Source organism: Mastomys coucha, unplaced genomic scaffold, assembly GCF_008632895.1.
Source record: "Mastomys coucha isolate ucsf_1 unplaced genomic scaffold, UCSF_Mcou_1 pScaffold20, whole genome shotgun sequence".
Taxonomy (NCBI): Eukaryota; Metazoa; Chordata; class Mammalia; order Rodentia; family Muridae; genus Mastomys; species Mastomys coucha.
In genome coordinates, this window is record NW_022196903.1 from 33,560,733 (window position 1) to 33,586,336 (window position 25,604).

The following is a 25,604-nucleotide window of genomic DNA, read 5'->3' on the forward strand; positions in this document are numbered from 1 at the left end:
TGTTAGACAGGAGAAGACTTTTTTTTTTTTTTTTTTTTTTTTTTTTTGTACTTTTGGTGTTTGGCCTACATGTATGTCAGTTCCCTTGGAACTGGAGTTACAGACAGTTGTGAGCTGCCATGTGGGTGCTGAGAATTGAACCCAGGTGTTCTGTAAAAGCAGCCAACTGCTGAGCCATCTCTCAAGCCCAAGAAGACTTTTTTGAAGGGTTTTATTATATAGATGTGTTGCTTAAGTATGAATTTATAAAATACCTAACCAAAGTCTTAGAAGGCTTAGCAAGCAGGTAAAGGCACTTGCGTTCAGTCCCCAGAACCCACAAAAAGGTAAATGAGACCAATTCCACAAAAGTGTCTTCTCACTTCCACACAAACACTGTGCTATACGCATCATTATACACATACAGTTTTTCTTTTAGGCATTGTCATGAGCTCAGCAGTTAAAGTCACTTACTGCTCTTACAGCAGACCTAAGTTCAATTCATGGCAGCTCATAACTGTCTGTAACTTTAGGAGTGATGTTGACCGCTTCTGGCCTCCAGGCACACACATGGTGTACATACATACATACAGGCAAAACACCCACACAAATAAAATTGAAACTAAAATAAACTGTCTTTAAACCGATTTTCTCTTGAGCATAGGGCAGACATTAGAACTATGCAGCAGTCTTTAGGCAATAGGCTATCATTGATCCTGTTGGTCAGCTTCGCAAAGCTCATCCTTGAGAGAAGGAACAGAAATCCCATCTGCTTTTTCTGTACTTGATTTGGTAAATATATTCCTGTTGTGTGGTTCACTTGGAGACGTGTGCTCTACTGATTGGTGTGAATGTGACCACCGACAAGGAAGTAGACAAACAGCATTCTTGTTGATCAGAAGACTCGCTCTATGTAAACTAACTCCCTATCTGGTTAACACCATGCTCCCAGAACAAGAAAGGGAAAACTAAGTATTTTCCAAAAAACTAAAATTTAAGTTTAAAAATGTTCACTCAAAAAGTACAATATTAGGCATTAAACTTGAGTTTAGATTCAGTTTGAAAAGCTTCAGCATTACTTCTCTTACTCCACAGAGAAAACAAAACAAAAAAAGCTTTTAATAGACTTCCTATGGGAATCTAATAAAAGTAACTGAGTCTCGTCTAGGAAATGGTTGATGGTAAGAGCCTATTAGTGTTTATTCTCTTTATCTTATCTAAAACAGAGGCGTTGAGGGGGGGGGGTTTGTTTTAGTTAGTTGGTTGGTTTGGTTTGTGTTTTGAAACAGGGTCGCACTGTGTAGACCTGGTTGTCCTGGAATGTGCTTTGTAGATCATACCAGCCTTGAACTCATTGCATGCTATATGCCACCAAACATGGATAGCACCATACATGGGTGGCATAATAAACATTTGGACTTGTAGACTCTACAATCTCTTTTTTTATAACTACCCAACTTTATTGTTGTAAAATAGCCGCAAATGACTTATAAACAAGCAAGTAAAGTTGACTTCCAATATAAAACTATATTAACAAAACCAAATATGGCCAAACTTGGCCATGGGCCATATTGTACCAAACTCTGCTATAAAGAATTTCACAGTCCAGTTAATGGGATTGCTTTATTTTGATAGTTAAATTATTTTGATAATTAAACAATATTACTTTGAACAAAATCCTATTTTAATAGTAACTTACCATTTTGATAATTTGGTTATACCATAGGTCAAATCATTTCTCTCTAAAAACATATATATTGTGAATGAGAAAAGCCCTGATTATTTAGTAGAACTGTTAATATAACTTCGAAATAATCATTAACATTGATACAGTTTTTCTTCCAAAACAGTCTGTGTTTTGATTTTTTTTTTTTTAATATTTTTCAAGATACTTGGATATGACCATGTGACTTCAGTCTTGTGAAGTTCCCTTCCTTTGTCATTTTCTCTCAGGCCTGGCTTCTGTTTGGGTCTTTGTTTTTCTTTGTAGGGCTCTGAAAACTAACCGAGACTATCCAATGCTCTAGGTTGTTGGGTACCACTCTTGCCTGGGGAACCCCATCTTCTCTTCCTCCAATGTTTTTAGAAGTGTTTGAGAGTTACATAGAACAGTTATATATGTTCTGCCAGCAGTGACTTGCAGCAGCATTGGTAGTTGTACAAACTAAGTTGCCGGATTTCTGAGACCAGCCTAGTCTACAGAGTGAGTTCCAGGACAGCCAGAGAGCTACACAGAGAAACCTTGTCTGGGAAGGAAAAAAAAAAAGAACCTAAGTTTCCCAGCAACAGACTTGCATCTGGTACTACAAGGCTAGGACCTAAACAGACATAGCTGCACTGTTTTTATCACTAATGTGCTATGTTCATAATACTTAGGAATTCTCACATATCATATTGTGGCAAAATATTTAATTCTACCTACAAGAAAATAAAAATAGCCTAGTCTTAAAAAAAACAAATCAAAAGGTGGAATAGGTCCCTTGAAGGTGAGCACTGCGTGATCTGATTCCTTTAGAACCCAGCACTGAACATGGCTATGAGGTAAATAAATGGTCCACACCTGCTGACATAGTTTTCGTAGAGTTTTCAGTCACTGCCTTTCTATAGAATCAACTTCTATAATACCATCACCATGTGAGGTAAAGGTTATCTTTTTAGAAATGTAATTCACAATAAACTGATTCTTCTTGCTTTGCTTTTGCTTTATTTTTTCTTTTTTTACAATGTGCAAAACATATCAATTTAATGTTTCTTTTCTCAGATGGAGGCCAAAGTAAAGGGGACACTAAGTTACCACGGAAACCTCAGTGACTTTCCAGCAAGCGAGAGAGGAACCACTTGGCTGGCTGGCGGGACCGACCTGATGGGAAGTCTTGGTGGTCACAGGGCTGCTGTTTCTGTCGATGTTTACATTCTTGTCCCAAGCACTGTGGTGAGGAGGAAAAGAAAGAAAATGTTACTTGAGGAAAGCCAGTGCAGGAGGAAGAAATGCTTTTGTGCAAAGTTAGTGACCTTTGGTTTTTTAAAATCAAAGTTCCCATGTTAACCGACGTAAAACAGACTCAGCTGTCAAACCCACAGAAGTGTCAATCTGACTTCATAAAAAAAGGAAAGAAATGAAAAAAAAAACTGGGGAAGAAAGAAGGAAGTTGAGAGGATTTGGGTAAATGGCCATCCATCCTGGGGGTTAGATCTGAACACTCTACATGTAAGAGCATAATAAAAGCAGCTACAGTAGAATCAGCCCAGCTTGAGGAGGCCCAGTCATGTCTGTTTAGTGGACAGATTTGCCACAGTCAGTTGCATGAGGCTCTCCAGACAGTAGTAGCCGAAGAGTACTGTACCCTGAAATGTCCTGAGCAAACTTGAATCTTCTCCAGTATGTAGCAGGTCCCCGTGCAAGTCAGCGGACTGAAGATGCTTCAGCAAAGTTGCTGTCACACAGTAATATATAGTACTATAGCTTCTAGATTTGTAAAGTCGGGAAAATGAGCCTGTGCTCTTAAGAGACAAAATGTAGATAATTCCCTTTTTATAAAAGGGTCGGTTTTACCCTCCATTCAGAAGTAAATACTGAACTCCTTTCCGCAGGTGACTTGTCATCTGGTATTGACTGGTTAATATTTATTTCTAGTCCTGATGCACAGAAGTGACTGCTCACGTTTTCTCCTGACGCGTGGGTCTTTGTTGCTGGGCTGCTGCTTTGCTGCTGTCTCCCTTGCAGCCTGCCTGCCAGGAACTGCAGACACCCAGTTCCTTACCTGCACAGTGCTCTTTCACTAGTGGTACTTCAGGTGACTAAAGCTGTTGATAGAAACAGGAGTGTGCACAGCATCTGTTTCTTCATGGGTCAAACAAATAGCATAGATAGAATAAGAGGATACTGTTTTTCATTCTGCAGTGGTATTTTTAAAGGGATGAATTCCAATAGGAGTATGGATGTGCACAAGGGATCACCTTTTATAACTATGACAATGAAGCATTATGACCCATATCCAGGGAGCATAGTTTGTTTTGAGCATTTGGAATATTAAAAGTTACTAGAATTTACTCAGAATGTTACTATCAAGTCAGCCTATCAAGTCAGCCTACAGATTTTAAGATTCTTTAACTCTAGTTTTCATATGCAAATAGAGGCACTGAAGGGTGTGAAGGAGAAAACCCCAGCTATGTTTGTGTGTCCCTTGAATTTTAAACCTCTGAGGATTTTCAGACTATCCAAGAATAAGCTCTGAGTGATACAACTTTAGTTTATATATGGTGACAGACTAGCCTGGTAATAAGATTGCTTTTATAGTCTCATTACATATTACCCTGTATCATTAAGTTTATTCCGATAAGAGTGTTAACCAGACCCCATTTTCCTTTGATAAGCAGAAGTCCCAAGAAGCCTCTAGGACTATAATAACCAACCACAGACCTGCTCCAGTTTTTATGCCTATAATTTGACTTCAAAGTCACAATGGCATGCTTAATAGCAAAAAGTCAATAATTGAAAGCTTTAGTTCCAAGAACTCGTTACAGTAAAGGAAGATGATTGTTTAAAAGAGCTATTGAAGTTGGGTATGATGGCCCATGCTTGTAATCCTAGCATTCAGGAAGCGGAGGCAGGAAGATCTCAGGTTTGAGGCCAGCCTGAAGTAAGTCCCAGGCAAGACTGTACTGGGCTAACAATGAGACCCTGTCTCAACAAAGAAGAAAAAAGAAAAAAGGAAGAAAAAAGAAAGGAATCATTGGTATAATTCCTTGACCATAGAAATTTACTTTACCAGTAAAACAAATACAGAGGCTATGGAGGCCCCAGTAGATATTTTGGAAAGATACTAGGATGTTGCAGAGAGGTTTGACTTGAATTTAGCATGTTAAGGTTCATTTGAAAGGTCTCTTAGAGAAACTTGCTCAGCTCTTGGCTTACACCAGCACCGGGTAACTTGGTTTCACAGGCCTGCTTATGCTTCATGGGTTGCTGTGCTGGGGTGTCTGTTGAGGAAGGCAGCCTAGTGCTTCATTTTCTCTGCCCAGAGAGAAGTCCATGTGTATTAGTGTCTCTTCTTGCTGATACTTGTATATTTGTGTATTTGCATACACATACGCATTCATATAATCACTACTAAAAGTCAATCGTAGGTTCTTAAATCCATCAATTCTGAACCATGCTATATGAAGACCCTTAATGGTTCTTTGGCATCATTAGAAAAGAACAAAATTTGTAATTCTCTTTCCCATGTCACTTTATAAAATTACCCTGGGCTCTGAGACTATGCTGTGTAAAGTATATCCTGTTCCTGTCGGTCTTGACTCCTTAAGGACTGCTGCCAGATCCCTACTCCAGCAACTCTTTCATGTTATACAAATGAATCAAAGTCCTTTCTAAATGTAAATACATTTCTTTCTATATCATAACATTGAAAATAGTGTCCATACTTTATGGTTACCTGTCTTTACAGTTTTTATTACTAAACAAGCATATAAGTTGGTTATTTTTTAACAGAGACTTGCAATTCATACTGTATTTTTGCACTTAAAGTCAAATTATGTTATTTTTAAAATGGTAACTGGAAAGGATATCTGTAGAGCAATGTGTATCACTAAAGAAGGTTAGCAACATCCAAATGCAGAAGTGAATCAGCACACGTAGGTCCCATTCAGTGGGGTACTTGATTCAGGAAGATTAAACTGTCTGTTTCCAACTGTGTTCTATTTGAAATTGCCTTCGCTGATGTATAAGCTGTTACTGTACATACAAGGTGAGCCTCAGTATTCACAAGCAATAACAATCAGCAGACCTGCCCTTGGGCAGCGGTGCTGGACCACAGTTGGAGACTGTTTGGGAGCAAAGTGTCACGCTCATTCAGAGCCTCCAAAGTAAATGCAAGCAATAATTTCTATTAAGATTAAATTATAATTCTTCTCATGCTTCTGAGAACAAAGAGTGAGAAATCATGATTTTAAAACAATCTGGAGGAAAGATTTGGGGAAAAGAAGCCAAGTTAATCTATAATAACAGTGTCCTGATACTTTGAGGAAATCAAGAAGATTCAATTAGTACATTCTTTCATGCCCACCACCCCTTTGATGGATGTTATTAGCCCAAATTTTATTGTTTTGTGTCATAGACAACAAATAAGGCTTATTTGGGTCCCAACACTGGGGAAAGAACTGGGCATATATCTTTAGGTATATAAACTGTGGGTTTGACACCTGCTTGGAAACAGCTTATTGAAAGTGATCTTAATCCAGGATATTTTTTCCCAAAGCAGATCTAAATTGTTTACTATGCAGAGATGGAAAGGGTAGGCACCCCATTCTCTCTCCTCTGGTTGTCCTCTCCTACAGCCCTTCCCACCTCTACTTGATTCAAGACTTTCTGAAATGAAAATTCTACTGTTATTGCAACTGCCATTGGTTATGAGAACTCTGTCCTTTGGGAACGTCTCTAGAACTCATTGTCTGTCCTACTTGCTGCTACATTTGGAAGATGATCTTTGCCTGTGTTGGTTGACTTTAACTGCTTTATTTGTAGGAGATTTTGTCATGTCCTTTGATCCCTGTGTAGAAGAACTAGGGTACTTTATTTTAGGAGTGTACTATAAAAGCACACTGGTCCTTGTATTGTTATGTAGGTTTTGAATTTGTTTCCTTTGTTGGTTTTAGTTTTGTTTTATTTTTCAAATTGAAAATAGAAGGAAGAAAAGTCTATAGTCCAGGCCGGACTTGAGCACTGCCCTGTGTTTCAGCACGGTGCATCTGCTGACCCACGTTCTCTGAAGGGCACTTTGACTTCTAGTTGTGCATGTGCGGCTCTTTGTTTGGTTTTGCTTTCAGGGTGCTTTTGGTTTTGTAAAAACAAAGCAGAGAAAAGTACAGTAGTAGATAAATGATCACAAACCTGTTATGCAATTTTATTTTATAAAGTTTTAAGGGAAAGTTTAACTCATTGTAAATAAGTTCTTATCTCTGGTAAAATGCTTATATTACTCTTCTAAACCATGCTCAATTCAGGCCTTTGTCTTTGTTAAGTGCCTTTTATTTCTTTCTTTTTCTCCCTCTTTTAAACCTCTCAGACACCCTCAAGTACAGACTGATTAAGTCGGGGGATTCAGGAGAAAGAATCTCAGACTTGCCAAAATCATGTCATGTAATAACTCTCTTCCTTGTACTTTGTGTGTGTGGACACAAGTATGAGGTGGTTATGCGCAGTGTGTACAAACCAGGAGCCGCTGTTCCATGGCAGCCTTTCTAAGCACTGCCCTTTGACATTTCACAACTTCTGCCTTGTTTATCCCGTTGCTTTGAGTTGATCCAGATGGGCAGATTGGGAAGTAGTCTTTGCACATGATGCTGGCTTCCCTTTCTGAATATCTGCAGAAGTTAATATATGTGTGTATATATATAGGGCATTATATATATAAAACATATGTGTTGGTTATTGCAAACATAATAAACTCGGTGGACTCATTGACTATTTCTGGATGTGATCCACTTCTCTCTACCCCTCAAATCTTTGAGAAGTAGTGTATGAGAAAGCATCAGGGTAGCAAGAGCATCTTGTTGGTCAAGTTGAGAAGGTGCCCTGTGCAGACAAGATTCAGAACAAAGAGGCTAGAGCTAGAACCATGGGGTGGTGTCTGAATACACTTTGAAGGAAGTTGGCACTCATGTCAATATTAAAAGATGTTTTCTTCTGGAAAATGATCTTGAAATTATATAGCTGAAACTTCAGTAAACTTAGATTTTTAGACAGTGAGGAAACACTCATATAATCTGGACATACTTGAGAAATTTTCACTCTGTTTATTGCCAGATGATCAGATTTGCTCTGATTTCATGATTGTTTAAATGTCTTTCCTGAGCAAAATAAAATAACATAACTTTCAGTATCTAAGACTTGGGGGGGTGGGTTGCTTTGTTTCTGTTTTGTTTTTGTTTTTGTTTTTTTTTTTTAAGATGTGACATGTTGAAAGAGATTAAGTTGAACTGATCCTCTGTGTATCTACAAAGGACCCCCCTTTTAAGTAAAATTTTAGTTGGAAAAGGAGACTTGTGACTAAACGAAGAGGTTCCTGTAGCAGGCTGTTGTTAGCCAGCTTAGGATCAATAGTGAGTGTTAATTCCTGAACTACTTTATCTAGGGGGAAGTCATTTAACCTTCGTGCCTCAGATTACCCATGAGACATTTGGGTATAATAATAATCACCTACCTCCCAGGGATATCAGAGACTTTACTATTTCAAAAATATTTTGTTTTTCTAAAACATTCTATATAATTATAGTATTATCTTCCTGCAGAGGTTGAAAAAACAAATGTTTTCCTTATAGTAGATATAAAGAGCACCCTATGGTCTTTAAGTTAAAAAAAAATCACTGGAATTTTAATTTAGATGTATATTTGATATTTAAACATACCATATTTGTTGTGTGGTATAATTATTAGTTTCAGATTAAATCAAAGGGGGATGAACACTAAGTTTCTTAACTAACTACCAATAGATTTTTTTAAAGCTTTTATGATGTTATTACTTGTGTGATACTTCGCAAAGGTTGTGAAAGTAATGTTAAAGTTTGAATTACAGATAAATGATCCTGAAAGTTTAAAGCCTCCCTTGTCTACCTTCTGAATCTAATTTCCTTGTAGTGCTTGCCTGGTGATGGAAAACTAATTTTTTACCTTTCTAAGAGTAAATCAGATACCTGTGTATGACTCCTGCATTAGTAGGATTCTCCATCTTTGCCCAGGGGGTGGGCAGGCCTACACTGGGGCAGCTGTACTTTCTTTAAACTTTGTATTTCATGCTTCTTCAGCCAGAGCCATCAACTGTTCAGGTTGTAGTAAAATAGGAGGAAGAAAGACAGGATTCACTCCCTAGCTAAAGCAGTGGTAAAGATGGTCAGGATAGAAGGAAATATGATTTCCCTAGCTCCTGGGAAGAAATTAGGATCATTTTATCTCGCCCGCCATTCATGCACACTAAGTAGTAATGCATAACATTTTTCTCTTTAAAACAATAACAACAGGAACAAATAGATGCTACAGTTTTTGTTGGGGCTGAGTAGTGCATGTGAAAGCGTGTGTGTGTGTGTGTGTGTGTGTGTGTGTGTGTGTGTGTGAGAGAGAGAGAGAGAGAGAGAGAGAAAGAGAGAGAGAGAGAGAGAGAGAGAGAGAGAGAGAGAGAGAGAGAGAGAGAGATACAGCACATATTCAGGGTCAGAGAGAGTGGAGTGCAGGGTGTCAAGGAGCAGTTACCCAGCTCAGGTGAGTTAGGAGGTAGCACTGGGCTGAAGCAGCCAGCATATCTGGGCTGACCCAGAACTGGCTCAGACCTAGTCATTCTCTAGTCCTTGTAAAATCACTTTGGGGTTTTTTGTTGATTTTTTTTTTTCTCTCCAGTAGCCTCTGAATATCAGCAATACATATAAACATATGTTTCATTTTCCACATTATATTCTTATTCATTCTTCAATAACAAATGTTAAGATTAACCCAAAGTAATAAGATTTAGGGTTTTTGTTGAATGTGTGTGTTTCCTCTGGGGAAGAGTAACAGCAGCCTAGAAGAGCTATCATCTGTGTTCACCTGCCCTAAAAATGTGAGCTTTGTATAAAACACTAGCTGAAGAGCCTTTTGCCTGTGCAGACCCAGTCAACATGGTGGGATGTGTTTGGCTTTCATGATAAAGTCACCTCAGTATAATACTGAGAAGTTTAGATTAGTGTTCAGGTTGACAGAGCTGCAAACTTGCGTTGGGCTCTGATTAAAAATAGCTTCGACTGTTAATGTTGAATTTGTCTTCATTTCTTGCGGTCCTCACTCTTGTTCCACTACAGTATAAGTTGCCTGTTGCTAGCTCTAGGGAGGAAAGGTAAATTGTTTCCACATCTTCTTCTCCCTCACTTTGTATCGACCCTCAATCCTCATCAAATAAATGCAAAGATCGTATAGAGGAGAGTTGACATCTTAGCGGAGGCCAGAAGCACAGACTACCTTTAGAGTTTAGTGGGAATACCTTTCAGTAGCCTGATGCTAAGTGACACTTTTCTTATGCACACTCAAAGTAGTAAGGTGGCTATTTGTAATCTCCTTGTGCTGTGATGTTTCTACTTGTCTGTCTTTCCTATGAATTTCCATTTCATAGCAGTTAGTATTCAAACTTTGTATACTTTTTACACTGCTACTCAAACTAGTCAGTGACATGTTTTGAAGTTTTTATGTTACAAATTAAGGTTCTGTACATAGTTCAGAACTTGGGGGTCACTGATGACTAGGATTTTTTTCTCTTTTCATTTATATTAAAAAGTAGATTTCATAGGCTGAGAGTATATGTCAGTGTTGGGACTCTTGCCCAGCATGTGCATAGGCTGGAGATCCATACACAGCAGTGCAAAATAACAATAAATAGATCTCATTTTCACATAGCCTGGTAATACAGTATTTCAGAAGAAATAACAGATCTTCATTAGGGGCTCATAACAGTCTTGCCTGTTTTCATACCTCCCCTACAACAGAGAGCTCTTTTGCCAGGGTCTGAGCCAACCAGATCATCGAATCCTAAATTAGGACCTAATTTTAGGTTCCTCAGAAAAACCATTTTTTTTGCCCCCACTTTGCTATAGTATTCTGTTTTGTTTAGTTTTGTTTTGTTTTGCTAAATCTGGTTGTTAGATGCTTATTAATAGAGCTCAGCTCTTGTTAGAATACAGTTAAGGTTATTTATCTGAGATAACACGAGAGTCAGCAGCTCCATCTATCTTCAAAGTCCATTTAGGAGTCAATAGTAGTCAAAACTAGCCACTGTGTGTGTGTGTGATAATCTGTGCTTAAAATTTCACAACCATATTGTATTTTCTGTCCTTGTAACCATAGACTTTCCTCCTGTTATACTTATCTGTACTGTTTACAGAAACATTATGCTCTATCAGAAAATTCACTGGCAAAATTACCAAGGACTTGCCCAATTTTGGCTAGTAATATAAGAAGAAAAATATATTTTTCTCAGCGAAGGTATTTGTTTTAAATAGAAAGTTGAGCCAAGTTTTGTTCAGCTTTCTTGACATTTCGGCTCTGATTTTATCATAGATTGCATGTACGCTTTGACATGTGACCATTAGGGACCCTCTCCCAGTTAAGATTGGCTTTCCTCCCACACGGCTTTCAGGGAAGAGAGCCAAGCTTTTCAGTGACCTGTTCTCAGTGGCCTGTTGTCAGCTGTCTTTGAAAGACTATCTTATCCTAGAAGATGCTGGCATGTTCAACTGTTCTTGGAGGAGAGTGTGCTAGTTTGACCCTCCTCATCGTGTCTCTTGTCTTGTTAAATTCGTCAGACTTCAAGGAGAGGAAGAGAAATCTCTGGCTGGTGAATTTTGTACCCCAAATAAGGAACTTAAGTCTAACCAAGGTGACTAAGAGATGGGTGTTTTCTCTCTCTACTTGTGAGCAAGGTTTATTTATGGTTGTAAGACTTACCATGAAACCGCAGACCTATTTGCTGTACCTGAAAAACCCAAGTCTGAATTTTAGTCTGATTAAGCACAGATTTCTAACCTATGGTAAAAGTTTAGATAAGGAGAGACTTTTGTTTAGTAGCAGAAGGAAAAACAATTATTTATACAGTGAGTGTCGACCCCAAAATGCCGCATCCCACTAGGGAAACAGCTCCTCCTCTTTAGTCACTTCCACCCTACATAGATGCTGCCATGTTTGCAAGCCAGCCTCCAAGAAAGGAGCCTGAGGAGCTGGTGGTCCTTTAGGGGAGAGGCCCAGTTACTGTGTGCATCTGCTTGTAGCAAGGTGCGTTTGCTAACTTGAAGGAATATATGCTGTACTTCAAATAAGTGTGTGACTTAATACTTTGGGATTTTTTTTTCCCCTCTAAAACTGGACCTGAACACAGCTTTGAGTTGGTATTTGTAATAATCTCAGGACCTGAAAGATTGTAGCATTTAGTGTGTCTTAAAAATTATGTACTGTACCAGCCATGGAGTTTTGTAAATATACCTGTCTCTCTTTTTTGTATTATTTTAGTAAACAATAAATAAATAAATAATAAATAAATAAATTTAATAAAAGGGGGTAGTGATAATGTGTGTGTTTGTGTGTGTGAGTGAGCGTGTGTGTGTGTGTGTGTGTGTGTGTGTGTGTGTGTGTGTGTGTGTGTAAGGCTCTTTTGAGGCAAACTGGTGCTTGTTAAATTTCTAGTTCAGTTCAGCAGGAATATGGACTAACTGCTGCTATTGACCCTGCAATGAGCAAGGAAGAGCTCCTTCACTCTGCCCTCCAGTGGTCCATGTAGTACTAGCAAACTGGGAGTCAGGAGCGAAACTCTCCTCCTAAGGCCATATTGCCTTTGTGTTCTTGGTTTAGCTTCAGCATTCTTTGAACTCTGACATTAAAGCTTCCACACTTTGAGGATTCCTGGTTTTAGAACTCTCATAACTTTCCTAAGAGAAAAAAGGAGGGGCAGATTAACTAAATAAAAAGCAACAAAAGAGCCTCACATTTCCTAGGACCACCAGTGAATTTTGGATATTCCCAAACATGCATCTGAGAACTTATTAAACTGGCCCCACAATGCACTCCTCAGTGCAGGAATTTCTGTGTTCATTTTGCTTTGCGACAGCCTTGTTCATATTCCAGGTGTAGCTAGCAAACCCATTTTAAAATGAGAGCCTTATTTGATTCAGTAGAGATGTTTCTTGTCTATCCTCCAAGACAGGGCCTTTTACATGAGTGATTTTCTTTTCTTTTTTGTATATGTTATGTGTTTGTTGTATTAAATAAAGAGGAATGTAAATATTACTCTTGTGTCTCTTGTGTTATTGGGTTAACTTGGGTTTAAATGTTCCATTGTCACAAAGGTTGAGGTTTTAAAATAATAAAACAATTTGCAGTTGCTTGATGGTGTACAAAAAGAATTCAAACTTGCTTTGCCACCAGACATTTGAGTTCTGTTCTAGAACAAGGGGGGGCTCCAGGAAGTAGAGAAAGCTTGAGGTGAACTTCTGAGCCATTGGCAATCAGGAAACAGTGATGGTTAGGTGTGGGAGGTGTATACCTGAGTGGGTAGAGTCCGAGCATGCAGGCTCACTAGATCCTTCCTGTAGGCAGCAACGTGTATATTGAATGATGCGCATCTGTGCATAGAGAGTATAGACAAGAACATAGATGTCCAAGATATGAAGAGTGGTTTGAGTGCTTGTTCTCACTTTTTTTTTCCCTTTTACGCAGTGTAAAAGTGTCTTGTCCTGAAGCTAAAATGATTAAGAATTTCTAACGAGATCAGCCGCTTTGAACTACAAATTTAAAGACAAGGTGTGTCTGAGGTCTCTTGTGCTGTTCTTCCTGGCCCTGAAGGCTCTTAAGTCTCAAAAAAAATTCCAAAACACCTGAGTTAAATGATTTGACATAATTAATAATGTCATTCTTTTGTCAACGTATAATATTGGATGTATTAAAGATACCATTGTGGGTTTTTTTCGAGATTTTTTTTTATTTTGATTTTTACTAACATGTGTGTCCATGTACTGGTACATTAGTGGAATGTGCATGTGAGTGCTCATAAAGGCCAAAAGAGTTGACTCCCTGTAGCTTAAGTTGTGAACCAGCTAAAAAGGGGGCTGGGAAGTAAATTTGGGTCCTCTGGAAGAAGACCAGAATGTGGTCTTCAGCACTGAACCATCTCTCCAGATCCCTAAAGATGCGTTGTCCTCAGTCAAAGTAGTTAAAAGATCTGTTGTTGGGCCAGTAGGTTGGCTCAGTGGGTAAAGGTGCCTGTTGCCAAGCACCATAGCCTGAATTTGATCATTGGCCCATACGGTAGATGGTGAGAACCAACTCAGAAAAGTTACTCGGTGACCTTCACATATTCCTGCAATCACAAACACACACTCCCTCTCAAAATGTACTTTTTAAAAAATCCATCCTTGGTTTGACACACTGTCTTACCCAGAGTAGTAGATAAACAATAGCTTTACTATTAATCATGTATACTAAAAAAAAAAAAGTCTTTGAGACAGGGTTTCTCTTTGTGACCTATGCAAGTCTTGAATTTGTAATCCTACCTCAAACTCGTAAATGCTAGATTACAGCTGTAATTCTGGCAGAATCTTGTTTTGTCACTTATTCTGTATATGGAAATGGAACTCAGAAAAGTTTTTTGAAGAAAAGTCATCCAAAGAGGTAAAGGGTTTCAGAATAAGCTAATGGTTTAGAGAGTCGAGAAATAAGTGGGTAAGACTGATGCTGTCATATAGAGCTCTGAGGACCAGGGGTAGAAGAAGGTATTACTGCGGTATGGAAAACGCTGGTCTACACAGCAGATTTCAGGGCAGCCTGGGCTACATAGTATGATCCTGCTGGGGAGGGGAGGAAGGGAGGGTGAGAGAGAGAGGAGAGAGAGAGTTTATTCATCATGGAAGCAACAAAATGGAACATGGCTCAGGAAGGGTGCTAGGTGGAATTTCGAGCTAGATTTAACAAAATGTTGATAAAGAAACTTTGCTTTTACAAATTCCAGAGGTGGGAGTGTGCAGAGGTTAGGGTCTAAGTGTGTCGCCAGCATTACAGCATCAGTATAGGAATGTAGTCTAACATAAAATTGGCTTGGTAAGTCAAATTATCACTCCATAGCATTCCTTAAAATGACCCAAAGCTGAGCATGCCACTGCTTGGGAAATGGATGGGACCTCGGGTCATCCTCAGCTCTACCGTGAGCTTGAGATCAGATGGGGCTATGCGAGTCCCTGTCAGAGCAACAGTGGTGTAGGAGAGATCCAGAGCTTTTCGAAGGATAATTGCAATCACCTCTCCAGGTATATACTAGTACATCTTGTCATCTCAAACACGTGTGTATCATCCACATGTGCCTTGATGTGGGTGTTTCCTTTCTGTTTGTATTTACTGTCCTGTGTCCTGGTGTGTGTCCCTTCACTATCTCCCCACTATTTTCTAGTAGGGTGGCATAGTGTGAAGGAGAACAAGTTGTCATTAGACAGACTTGGGTTCACATGGCTCCACTATGGAAGCCTCACTTAAAATGTGTTCTTGCCTGTTTCTTCACCAAGTGAGAGTGGCTAGACCTGAGATGTGCAGACAGTACCAAGCAGAGTGCCTAGCATGTACCAATATACAGTTATTCTTCTCCATGGCTTTGCTTCTCAGTGCATGGTTCCTCTTCATTTTCCCATTTTTCCAAACATAAATGAAACAGTCTTGTAAACTGCTGTGATCACTCCTTAGCATACAGATATGGACAAAACCCAGTTAAAATGCTTTCATTGCCGGTGTCGGGAACTCCTAACTTAAAAAGTAAGGGGAATGAATCTTTGTGTATACCTAACAGTGTTTCAAAGGTTCTGGAGTAGTTTTATCTAGAGGTCACTGAAGTTCATGTCTTCACTGGCAACCTACCTGCTGCTGGCTTCAGGCGTTTGCTTCATAGCCAGTTGGCTACTGCTGTTCTAAAATATTTGTAAGCATGTATGGCTGATAATGTGTCAGTTCAAAAGCATCTCTTCTCTGACCCTTTCTACACTGCCCCGTCCTACAAGAACCTGTTGCTTTTTTGATGCATTCCTTTGTGCAGGCATCCTGGTAAGTAGCATTACTTTGCATACATTCAGATTTAATGTATGCAATTGACACTAAACTATAAAAGTTTCCTGCCTTTGCTGTTGGATTACCTACATTGTTCTATGTACTTGTGTGCTGTTGTGGTCTGTTGCGTCATTTATACTGTGTTTCCTACCCTACTGTAAACTGCTCATCCCCTAGAGGGGGGCACCCTAGTTTGTCTTTAATTCCTTATTACCAAAGAAAAACAAAAATCCAACCCCAAAAAAGGCTCTAGGTAGTCTCTCCTTCTGGAAATTACTTGTTGATCTTTGCTTGCTTTTTTTTTTTTTTTCGAGACATGGTTTCTCTGTGTATAGCCCAGGCTGTTCTGGAACTCACTCTGTAGACCAGGCTGGCCTCGAACTCAGAAATCCACCTGCCTCTGCCTCCCAAGTGCTGGGATTAAAGGCATGCGCCACCACTGCCCGGCTTCTTTGCTTGCTTTTTAGTTGTACTTGATGTCTTCATTGTAGACACTCTCCTCTTAGTGTATGGCATTCTTTACTGAACAGATATCTTTGCTTTTTACTTCAGTTTAGCAAGAATGGTAGTGCACACTCAGGAGGCCGAAGTAGGAGGATTGTGAGTTTTGAGTCCAACCTAAGCTACACATAATGAGACCTTGTCACAAAGGGGCTGAGGGAGAGATGAATGAGAATATTTAGGTGTTTTCCATGGGTTCTTTTCACAGGCTTCCTTACCATAGACCACAGATTTCCTCCTCTACTTTCTCCTCAAAGACTTAGCTTACCTTTCTCTTCTCTTTCACTCAAGCACTTGCCCCAAATCACCTAGTAAGTCCTCCCCTTTCATTGTGGTGTCTTGTCCTCTGCCCAGTTCTCATTGACAGAGGCCCTGCCCCTGAGCTCTGCCGTCCCCCGTGGGACTGTGTACTTCTGCACCGGCACAGTGCTGCTTGCCACTCCTGTGGGTTTAGAGGATGCTTCACATCAACTCCCCAGTTGTCCTCTGTCCACCTATGTTGATCGAGCTAATTATGGATTTTTATTGTCATATGAATTTTACATTGTGTGGGGCTGGCTAGGTGGCTTGGTGGTTATGAACACTTATTTAGGCAGAGGACCCAGCTGTAGCTCACAACCATCCATAACTCCAGTCCCAGGAAGTCCTGTGTTCTCCTCTTACCTTGGTGGGCACTGGGCACACACACATGGTGCACAGATATACATGCAATTAAAACCTCATACCCATCTGCTGTCTACAGAAAAATGTAGTAAATCTTTTTTAAAAATTTAATTCACAGCCGGGCGGTGGTGGCGCACGCCTTTAATCCCAGCACTTGGGAGGCAGAGACAGGTGGATTTCTGAGTTCGAGGCCAGCCTGGTCTACAGAGTGAGTTCCAGGACAGCCAGGGCTACACAGAGAAACCCTGTCTCGAAAAACCAAAAAAAAAAAAAAATTTAATTCACATGGCACTTGGCATAAATAGCACCTGCCTTTAATCCCAGCACTCCAGTGGCAAAGGATCACTCTTAAGTCCAAGGCCAGCCTGGTCTAAATACTGAGTTCCAAGATAGCCAGAGCTATGTAGTGAGAGTCTCTCTCTCTCAAAAAAAAAAAAAAATCACATTGCATTAAAAAATATGCTGAGGTGGGTAGAGAGTTGGCTTAGAAGTTAAGAGCACTGGCTGCTCCTCCAGAGGACCCAGGTGGGATTCATTCAGCACCCATACAACAGCTCATAACCATATGTAACTCCAGTCCCTAGGGATCCAATGCCCTCTGGCCTCTTTGGGGGAACTCCTTGGTGCCCAGATATACCTACCTTTACACATAAAAAAAATTGTTTTACGCTAGTCTTAAGTTACCTTTCTATTGCCAGGAAGAGACACTGACCAAGGCAACTGGTTTTTGTTGGCTGCTGTTTTTGTTTTTTACACATTTAACTGGTGGCTTGCTTACTGTGTCAGAGTCCATTATCGTGGCAGGGAGCATGGCAGCACACAGGCAGACAAGGCACTGGAGAAGTAGCTCAAACCTCACATCTAATCACAGGCAGAGAGTGAGAGACTGGCTCTGGTGTTGATTTTTAAAACCTCAAGGGCTGGAGATGGACTGCTCTTCCAGAGGTCCTGAGTTCAATTCCCAGCAGGCACATGGTGGCTCACAAACATCTGTAATGGGATCTGATGCCCTCTTCTGGTGTGTCTGAAGAGAGCACTGATGTACTCATATATATGAAATAAACCTTTAAAAAAAAAAAAACCCAAAAACCTCAAAACCCACCCCAAGGGGCCACTCTTCCTAATCCTTCTCAGAACTGTTCCAACTAGGGACCAAACATTCAAATACATAAGCCTTTGGGGGCCATTTTCATTCAAACCACTACAAAGTTGAAATTTTTGTATACATGGAATTCAGTTGTAGAGTGGTTTCAGACTAGAATACAAATATCTGTAGTTTGTTCATTCAAATGGTTTTTTGCCTTCTGTGCTCTCTACTTTTCTCTGTAGAGGTCTTATGTACTGTCATTTTGGTACCCAATGGCTGTCATTTTCACAAAAATACCCTATTCTCTATTTCCTGAACTTTTGTTACTTGTGTTAAAGAATGTTATTAGCCAAGCAGGGTCACAGACTCCTGTAGCCCTTGAACTCAAAAAGCTGAGGCAGAAGGATCTTGAGTTTGTGCTCAACTTTGTCCACACAGTGAGACTGTCAAATGTCAAAGCAGGAGCTTTGGTGTGGGGGAGGGCAGAGAGCACAGTAAGGGGGTGGGGGAAGGAGTGGTATTAGGGTCTGGAGAAATGGCTTAGCACTTAGGATCACTTGCTCAGCTCTTCCTGAGGATACAGGTTTGATTGCCAGCACCCACATGACAACTGGGAGCCATGTGCCACTCCAGTCCCAGGGGATTCATTGCCCTCTTCTGGACTCCCTTGGGTGCCAGGCAAGCACACAGTATGAAGACATACATGTAGGTCAAACATATGCACTTGAAATAATCATCATCATGAAGTAAAATCCTTTATTTTTGTTCTCAAAGTAGCATTAGATTTGAGAATGACATGATAGAATTCTTTTAATGGAAAGATAAGACTCAGAATGTGTGGTATTTAAATTGAAGCACTGGCTCCTCTGTTGCCTTGCACTAACTATCTCCTGATTGTTGAGCCTTCATGCTACCTTGCCCAGCTTACTGCTGATTCCTGTCCACGTCTCATTCTCTTCCTCCCTTCCGCCTCTCTCTCCCCGGCTCTCCTCATCTAAATGGTGCAGATGTGCAACAAGGTACCTCTTTGCTCTCCCCTTTCTTTCTCACTTTTTCTCTCTTCTTTTCTGCTGTGCCCAGATACGGCCCAGACACTCCACTATGGGGCCACAGCCTCTAGCCTTTGCCATACATTATTCAGTTTCCCTCGCTGCTATTTTGTGGCAGGATCTGCCCTTGAGCAGAAAGTCCTCTTGATTCAGTTTCCTAAGTGCAGGCTTGCACGTTTGCACCACCACACCCAAATAGCCACTGGGTTTTCTTTCTTTCTTTCTTTCTTTTTTTTTTTTTCTTTTTTTCTTTTTTGGTTTTTCTTGACAGGGTTTCTCTGTATTCGCCCTGGCTGTCCTGGAACTCACTCTGTAGACCAGGCTGGCCTCAAATTCAGAAATCTGCCTGCCTCTGCCTCCCAAGTACTGGGATTAAAGGCGTGTGCTTACCACTGCCCGGCTTTGCTAAATGTTTTTTAATTTTGGTGGTTGGTGGTATTGGAGATCGAACCCAGAACCTCACCCATGGAAAGCATGAACTTGACTCCCAAGCTACATCCTGGCATCTATTCTAGTAACTCCTGCTGTTGCTCTATTAGACAATAGAATAGTGAAAGTGTCGTTTTTCAGAACTGGGATTCTGTGTATTGAACAAATTTAGGAAGCACTGTGCCACCAAACTCTGCCAGCTTTACCTCCTCATTCAGTTCGTTGACTTTTGTCTTCTGGAACATTATACTGGGTGTCTACCATGATGCCAAGCAGTGGTCAAGCTAGCATCTATATTCCTTAATGATAACATTAAAACCTTTACTCCAGAGTAAAATTTCCTTTAGTGTGGTGCATATTTGAATTTCCTTGTGTTGTTTTATGAAATGGGCTATTGATATGTAGCTCAGGCTGGCCGGGAACTCAGCTGTCTTCACCTCCCATTCCAAGGATTACAGACCTGTACCATTATGCCTGGGTTACAGTTTGGATGTATGGTATTTATAAACTTAAAGTTGCTTGGGAATGTAGATCACCATATGATCAAGCTGAATAATTTCAAGTATTTTCCCATAATATTTGTCCCTAGCAACAGTCACAAAATGCTGAGAAATATACTCATAGTTCTCTCTATTTGTATAATCTTTTATATCTGCTTTGTTCAGTTTCCACATTCCATTTTGCCTATGCACATCTTCTCCCCCTTATTCAGTCTGGTTATTTCTCTTACTAATTTTTCAAAGAACTCTGAATGTCAGCAGGTAAGTGCTCATTGTAGTATCTTTTTAAAATATTTTTATGTGTTTGAGTGCTTTCCCCCATTGTATGTATGTGCAGCATATATATGTATATAAATAAGTGTGTATATGTACATATATATTATGTGTGTGTGCATTATGTATGTATATATGCATGTATGAATGTATGTGTGTATGTATGTATGTATGTATGGTACCTACTCATAGACGCCAGAGAATGTCATATGCCCTGGAGTTGGAGCTCCTCCGGCATGAGCACTGGAAACTGAATTCAGATCCTCTGCTCTCACTGAGCCCCTCTCCAGTCCCTAGTTTCCATTTTTAGACTGTATCTAACTATCCTCACAGGCACAGAGTGCCCTCTCATTTCCCTTTTCATGTGCTTAGTAGTATATTAAGTATACTATATTAGTATATTTCTAATTTATTATAAAACCATGTATTTCAGGAAAGTTGCTTCCCATGTCTCCTGTTTAAGTATAACAGTTGAACTGAATATAACTCCTATTTTTCACTTATCACTAAAAGTACGATACCACTGTTTGCTTCCTCCGTGGTGCTTCTGTGGGAAAACTGATGTCACTCTAATGCTGTGCTTGTTTGATACTCTCAGATTTCACTCTTGGTCTTCGGTGCGCTAGGTTCTCCTGTCCTTGGTGCTCCTGGAGACCTTTGAGTCGGTGCTGCTTGTTGCTAGTTTTTAGGATTTATTCTTCTAATGACATCTGTTTTCCTTTTTGCTGAGAATTTGTGTTGTGTTGGGGTCTTCCCCCATATTTTCCATGTCTTGTCTTCTGTTTTTGTCTTTTAGTTTCTTTGAGATAGGGTTTCACGTAGCCAGGCTGGCCTTGGACTTGAGATGTAGCTGAGACTGGCTTTGATCTTCTCTTAGCCCCGTCTCTACCATCTTCACACTGGGATTACAGAGGTCACAGGTGTGCACCACCACACCAGATGTAGACACCTTGAAATCAAACAAAGTAGAGGTCCTGTGCATACTAGGCACACACTCTTCCAGCTCAGGTGTATCCCAGCCTGTGTGCCCATTCCTAATCTGTCTTGGTCCTTTTGTATTTATCTAGTGCTCTGCTAAGTCTGTTTTCTTGTTGTGACTATACTCTTAACGTAACTGATTGTTTTAACCTGTGTTTATGTTTTTCCCTGGCTTTATCAGCTTTCTTAGCTGTGATATCTGGTAAGAGATGAGGTCAAGGTCCTAAGACCAGCAAGTCAATTGGGGGCACGAGACCTGTCCCAGAGCAAAGCACTGCCACCTTGGTCCCCAATCAATCTGATTTTTCTGTTTACTGTTCTGTGTAACTTTACAGTATACACTCCCATTCTCCCGGGTCATTCCGTAGAGATCTCGATGCATTGGAATATTAGCTGTGATTCCTCTGAGTCCTGGGTTTATTGTTTTGTTGCTGCTGTTTTGGTTTTATTTGCATGTATGTTTGTGCACTGCTTGCATGTTTCACTCTTCAGAGGCCAGAAGAGTGTGTCACATCCCAGGGAACTGGAATTACAGATGTTTTTGAGCCATCATGTGGATGCTGGGAATTGAACCCCCGCCCTTTGGAAGAACAGGCAGTGCTCTTAACTGCTGAGTCATCTCTTCAACCCTACAGTGTGTTGTTATAAAATTATTTTGAGACAAGTCTCTCTATGGAGTCCTGGCTGTTCTGGAACTCACTATGTAGACCAAGCTGGCCTTGAACTCACAGAGGTTCTCCTGCCTCTGCTGGGATTAAAAGTGTATACCACCATGCCTGACTAAAAGTGTATTATTTTAAAAAAGAGTATCTGAGTTTGCATTTTCCAGGCTCTAGGGACATTGCTAACCCAAGACCACTCCAAATGAAGGTTCTAGCTCAGGATGTTGGGACCACATAGAGTGAATGTTAATGTATGTGAGTGATTAATACCAGAGCTTAAGAACTCTTGTGGAAGGAGTCCTACCCTGTCATCTGCCCAGACTTTGAAGTAACAGAAAAATCTCCTATCAGGAGGCCAGAGATGAAGGGGGTTTGCTTTGGTATTTTCATTCTCTGTAAGAAAGTCACTCCTCCAGCCCCAGCATTCTTTGTGGATCTGTGACCTGCCCTCCTACTGTGCCAGTCTGAGGCCCTTGACTTCCAGAGGCAAGTTGGCATGTACAGTCCAACCCTCCCTCTGGTATCAGTATAGACTGTCACGGGAAATGCTGCAATGGGGTCTCTTGTCTGTCCTTCCATCTGACCACCTTTCCACTTGTTTCAGCTATATCAGGCTTCAGAAAAGTGGTTTATATGTTAAAGTTTTCACAAACACTTTAAGATGCTTATTGACAATCCCTGCACATCTAATTGTACATATGTGAAAACTATACATCCCCTGTATTTTTATTGAAATATCCAGGTAAGAATACAATATAAAAATAGTTAATAGTTCTGTTTAACTATTTCCACACAGCCCAGTTCATAAGGCAAACTGTTGTGTGTCACCTCTGGTCCATCAGATAACCTACTTCAAGAACAGGCATTCCGTAAGAAAGGAAGATTAACTGTGATAACCATGTTAACCCCACTTTCTAAAATGGGGTTCTTTCTGTGTCAGCTTCATCAGAGATCCCAAAGGCTGAGAACAAAACAATAGGTGTCCTTCTGAGTTCTAAAGAGAGGAGCTGGATGACCAATAGTACAGCCCATGCTAAGAGACCATGCAGCCCTTAAGCTCCGAGTCCAGAAGGACCACTAGTATCTACCTCTGGGCTGTACCACGGACTAGAAGAAGATTTCTCTGACAGCAGCTCTTCTTCATCTTAGACCCAGTGAGGGGCCTTCCGGAGGACCAGTATGGCCAGCACACCTCCTAGAATCTGAGAGACTTAAGAGATTGGTATCGGACTTGGTCTTAAAAGTCTACAGATGGACAATTGGTGGCCAACACCTTTAGAAGATAGCTGCTCATAGAATCATTGGCATTCTCAGAATCTCCATGTGCCTCACAGAGGAAGGGCGGCCAGTTTGACCATTTTCAAGAAGAAATCCATAGGAGTCTTTGAATCCAGTTCCCAGTACTGCTGGGGCGGGGTGGAGTGGGTAATGGGGGTCCAGCCAAAGGAAATACTCAGAGGGACAGGATGGCCCAATGCAAGAGACAACTGCTGGCAAATGAAAGACTGGGCACACGTCCTAGCATGCAACTGAGGAGACTCCTGCAGGGCAAGAGACTGCAGAAGGCTTTGCACAGCTGTGAGAAAGTACAACAAGAAGAGAAGCAGCATTCCAAATCTGTCACTATCGATGACACTCAGCCAGTGTCCAGCTCTAAAAACCCAAGAGAAACCTGGTCTCTGCTGCCCTGGCACAGAAGTTAGCAAACGGTTAGGAGGGCTGTGAGAAACAGAAATGATGCTGACCCACCCATGGCCCTTCTGCCACAGACAACCTAGCTGGCATGGCAAAGTTTCCAGAGGCATGCAGGACTCTTGGTGAATTGATTTGACAATATATGAGACTTGATACCTAGAAAAAGAGACTTTAAAGAAAAATCACAAAATGTAACCTGTGTGTTACACAGAAGAGCCTCTTAAAGCTATACATTTCATCCAGGTGCAGAAAAAATAATGTATCATTGCAGCAGATCTGTGAGAACACTAGAAATGAAGGGTGCTCTCTGCTGTTCTTGAGCCTGTCCGGGAAGGAAGTTTAAAGTTGTATCTGTGAAGTTAGTAAACCAGCTTGACTGTGTTCAGAGCGCCTGGCCACAGGGCAGCCTAGGGTGCCTCAGCAGACAGAGGCAAACATTTCATCCAGTAAGGCTCAGTGCTTTAATGTGATGCAGGCTGGAGTTTTTCGGAACCAAAGATGGGCTAGCATCTCCTGGAACAGCGTGTGAGCCACGTCTGGTTTACAGCAGGAGAGGAAGGAATCGGCTTGGCGGTTCCGGGTGGCCAATGGGAAAAGAAATGGCTTGTCCTGGCGTGATTGCTAATAGTCACATTTTATTCTGATTATAATGTTCTGCAATTTAAATGCTACCGGATGTTATCCATAGAGTGGATCTGATCAAAAGTAAGACCTTAGCTGGGCATGGTGGCACATGCCTTAACGTGGAGCCTAAGGCAAGAGAATCACCATACCTTTGAGGCCAGTCTGGGCCACAAAGTGAGTTCCAGGCCAGCCTGTCTGGAAGAAAATATTAGTTGAAAGTTAGACATTTAAATAATTGTAGAAACCACAATGTGGTGAGAAATAGACATGGACCTTCCTTCCAGAGAGCTGGCAGTGGCAGAAGCCACTCACCTTTTATAAAAAGCCTGCTTTCCACCCACGTAACGATGGGGCACCTGCTCTCTGCCCACTGGAGGGGAGCCGAAGCTGTCTGGGGAGCACTGCAGTGCAGTTAGTTTGCGAACCAGCCTTCACATTCCATGTCCTTACAGGCTCCTTTAACAGGTCATGGGAACTCAAAGTATAAAAAATTCACTTCCCATTTCTACCTTCAAGGTTCTGGGTGTGATTTCTTCCTGCCAGTGCACTCAAGCAAAGCCTCAGGTAGGAGGGGAAAATGTCAGTGGCTGTCGAGTACTCACTGTGGAGGCTAAGGTAGGCTTAACATTCTCTACCAGCCTCCAAGCTACGGAGCTCGACCATAGAGGAATCCGCACACTTCTGCCCTAGGCATCAGACTCAGCTGATCTCCTATATTCTGAAGTGCAATGTGGTGCAAATATCCCCTATGTCCTAAGTCAGTGCAGACTCTGGTGCCCGCACTCAGCCAGCCCTGCAGTGGTTTCTTGACTGACCCAGCTACTAGCTGATACACAGAAAGAAAGAAATGTATTTCATGGGTCTCTTTAAGTTAAAGGTGATTTTTTTTAAAGCTATGAGATATTAACTGTCATTTGAAAAGAAATATGCTATGAAGAGAAACTTAACAATGGATGCTTAGAAGTGTTTAGGACTGTGATTTCAATTGTCCGAAATAATGTGATAAACAATGATTTTTCAAGATATTGAAAATATTGAATTACATTGTTTTCAATAAAACTTTACTGAGAAATTAGGACTTTTTACTGTTAATAAAAGTATTTTCCAAATGTTGTTTACTTTTGAAAATAGCTTCATTTCTGCTTTAAGAATGCTTTACAATATCTATACTATATTGGCTCAGTACTTACTACATGCCTGTAATTTAAAAATACAAATACCTGGAGAAGAGGGTACAAGATTGGGCACACAATCCAGAAAGTCTAGAGCTCCCTGCTGGAGGACACATGTGAGCAGACAACCACAGTTGAAGGAAGCAGGTCTGTGCATGTCTACTCCCATCTACACTCTGTGTGAGTGTGTGCCATGTGTAGGGATGCTCTCGGAGGCCAGAGAAGATGACAGATTTTCCTGGAGCTGCAGTGGAAGAGCAGGAGCTCAGCCCTTCTCTCTGGCCCCCCACACTCTTCTATACAATTTTCCCATCGTCTTGTATGCATAGCCAGGTAGCCAGTCACTACCACGGTTGCACACAGTAAGGATGGGACTGACAGTGACCCATTTCCCTAGTTTCAG

The 25,604-nt window shown here is 40.9% G+C and overlaps 1 protein-coding gene across 6 annotated transcripts in view; it reads left to right on the forward strand.

Annotated features, from left to right (window-relative positions):
• Ubn2 (ubinuclein 2) overlaps positions 1–25,134 on the forward strand; it is a 90,289-nt gene extending 65,155 nt beyond the window's left edge. For 5 of the 6 annotated variants that reach the window (XM_031381576.1, XM_031381577.1, XM_031381580.1 and 2 more), the window contains one exon: positions 2,741–12,037. In XM_031381576.1, the coding sequence (XP_031237436.1) occupies positions 2,741–2,790 (50 nt within the window). In that variant the 3' untranslated portion in view covers positions 2,791–12,037. Of the gene's footprint in view, positions 1–2,740; positions 12,038–22,506 lie in introns of those variants that run through there. The other variant, XM_031381582.1, reaches the window with a different exon arrangement.
• Positions 25,135–25,604: the final 470 nt, after the last annotated feature.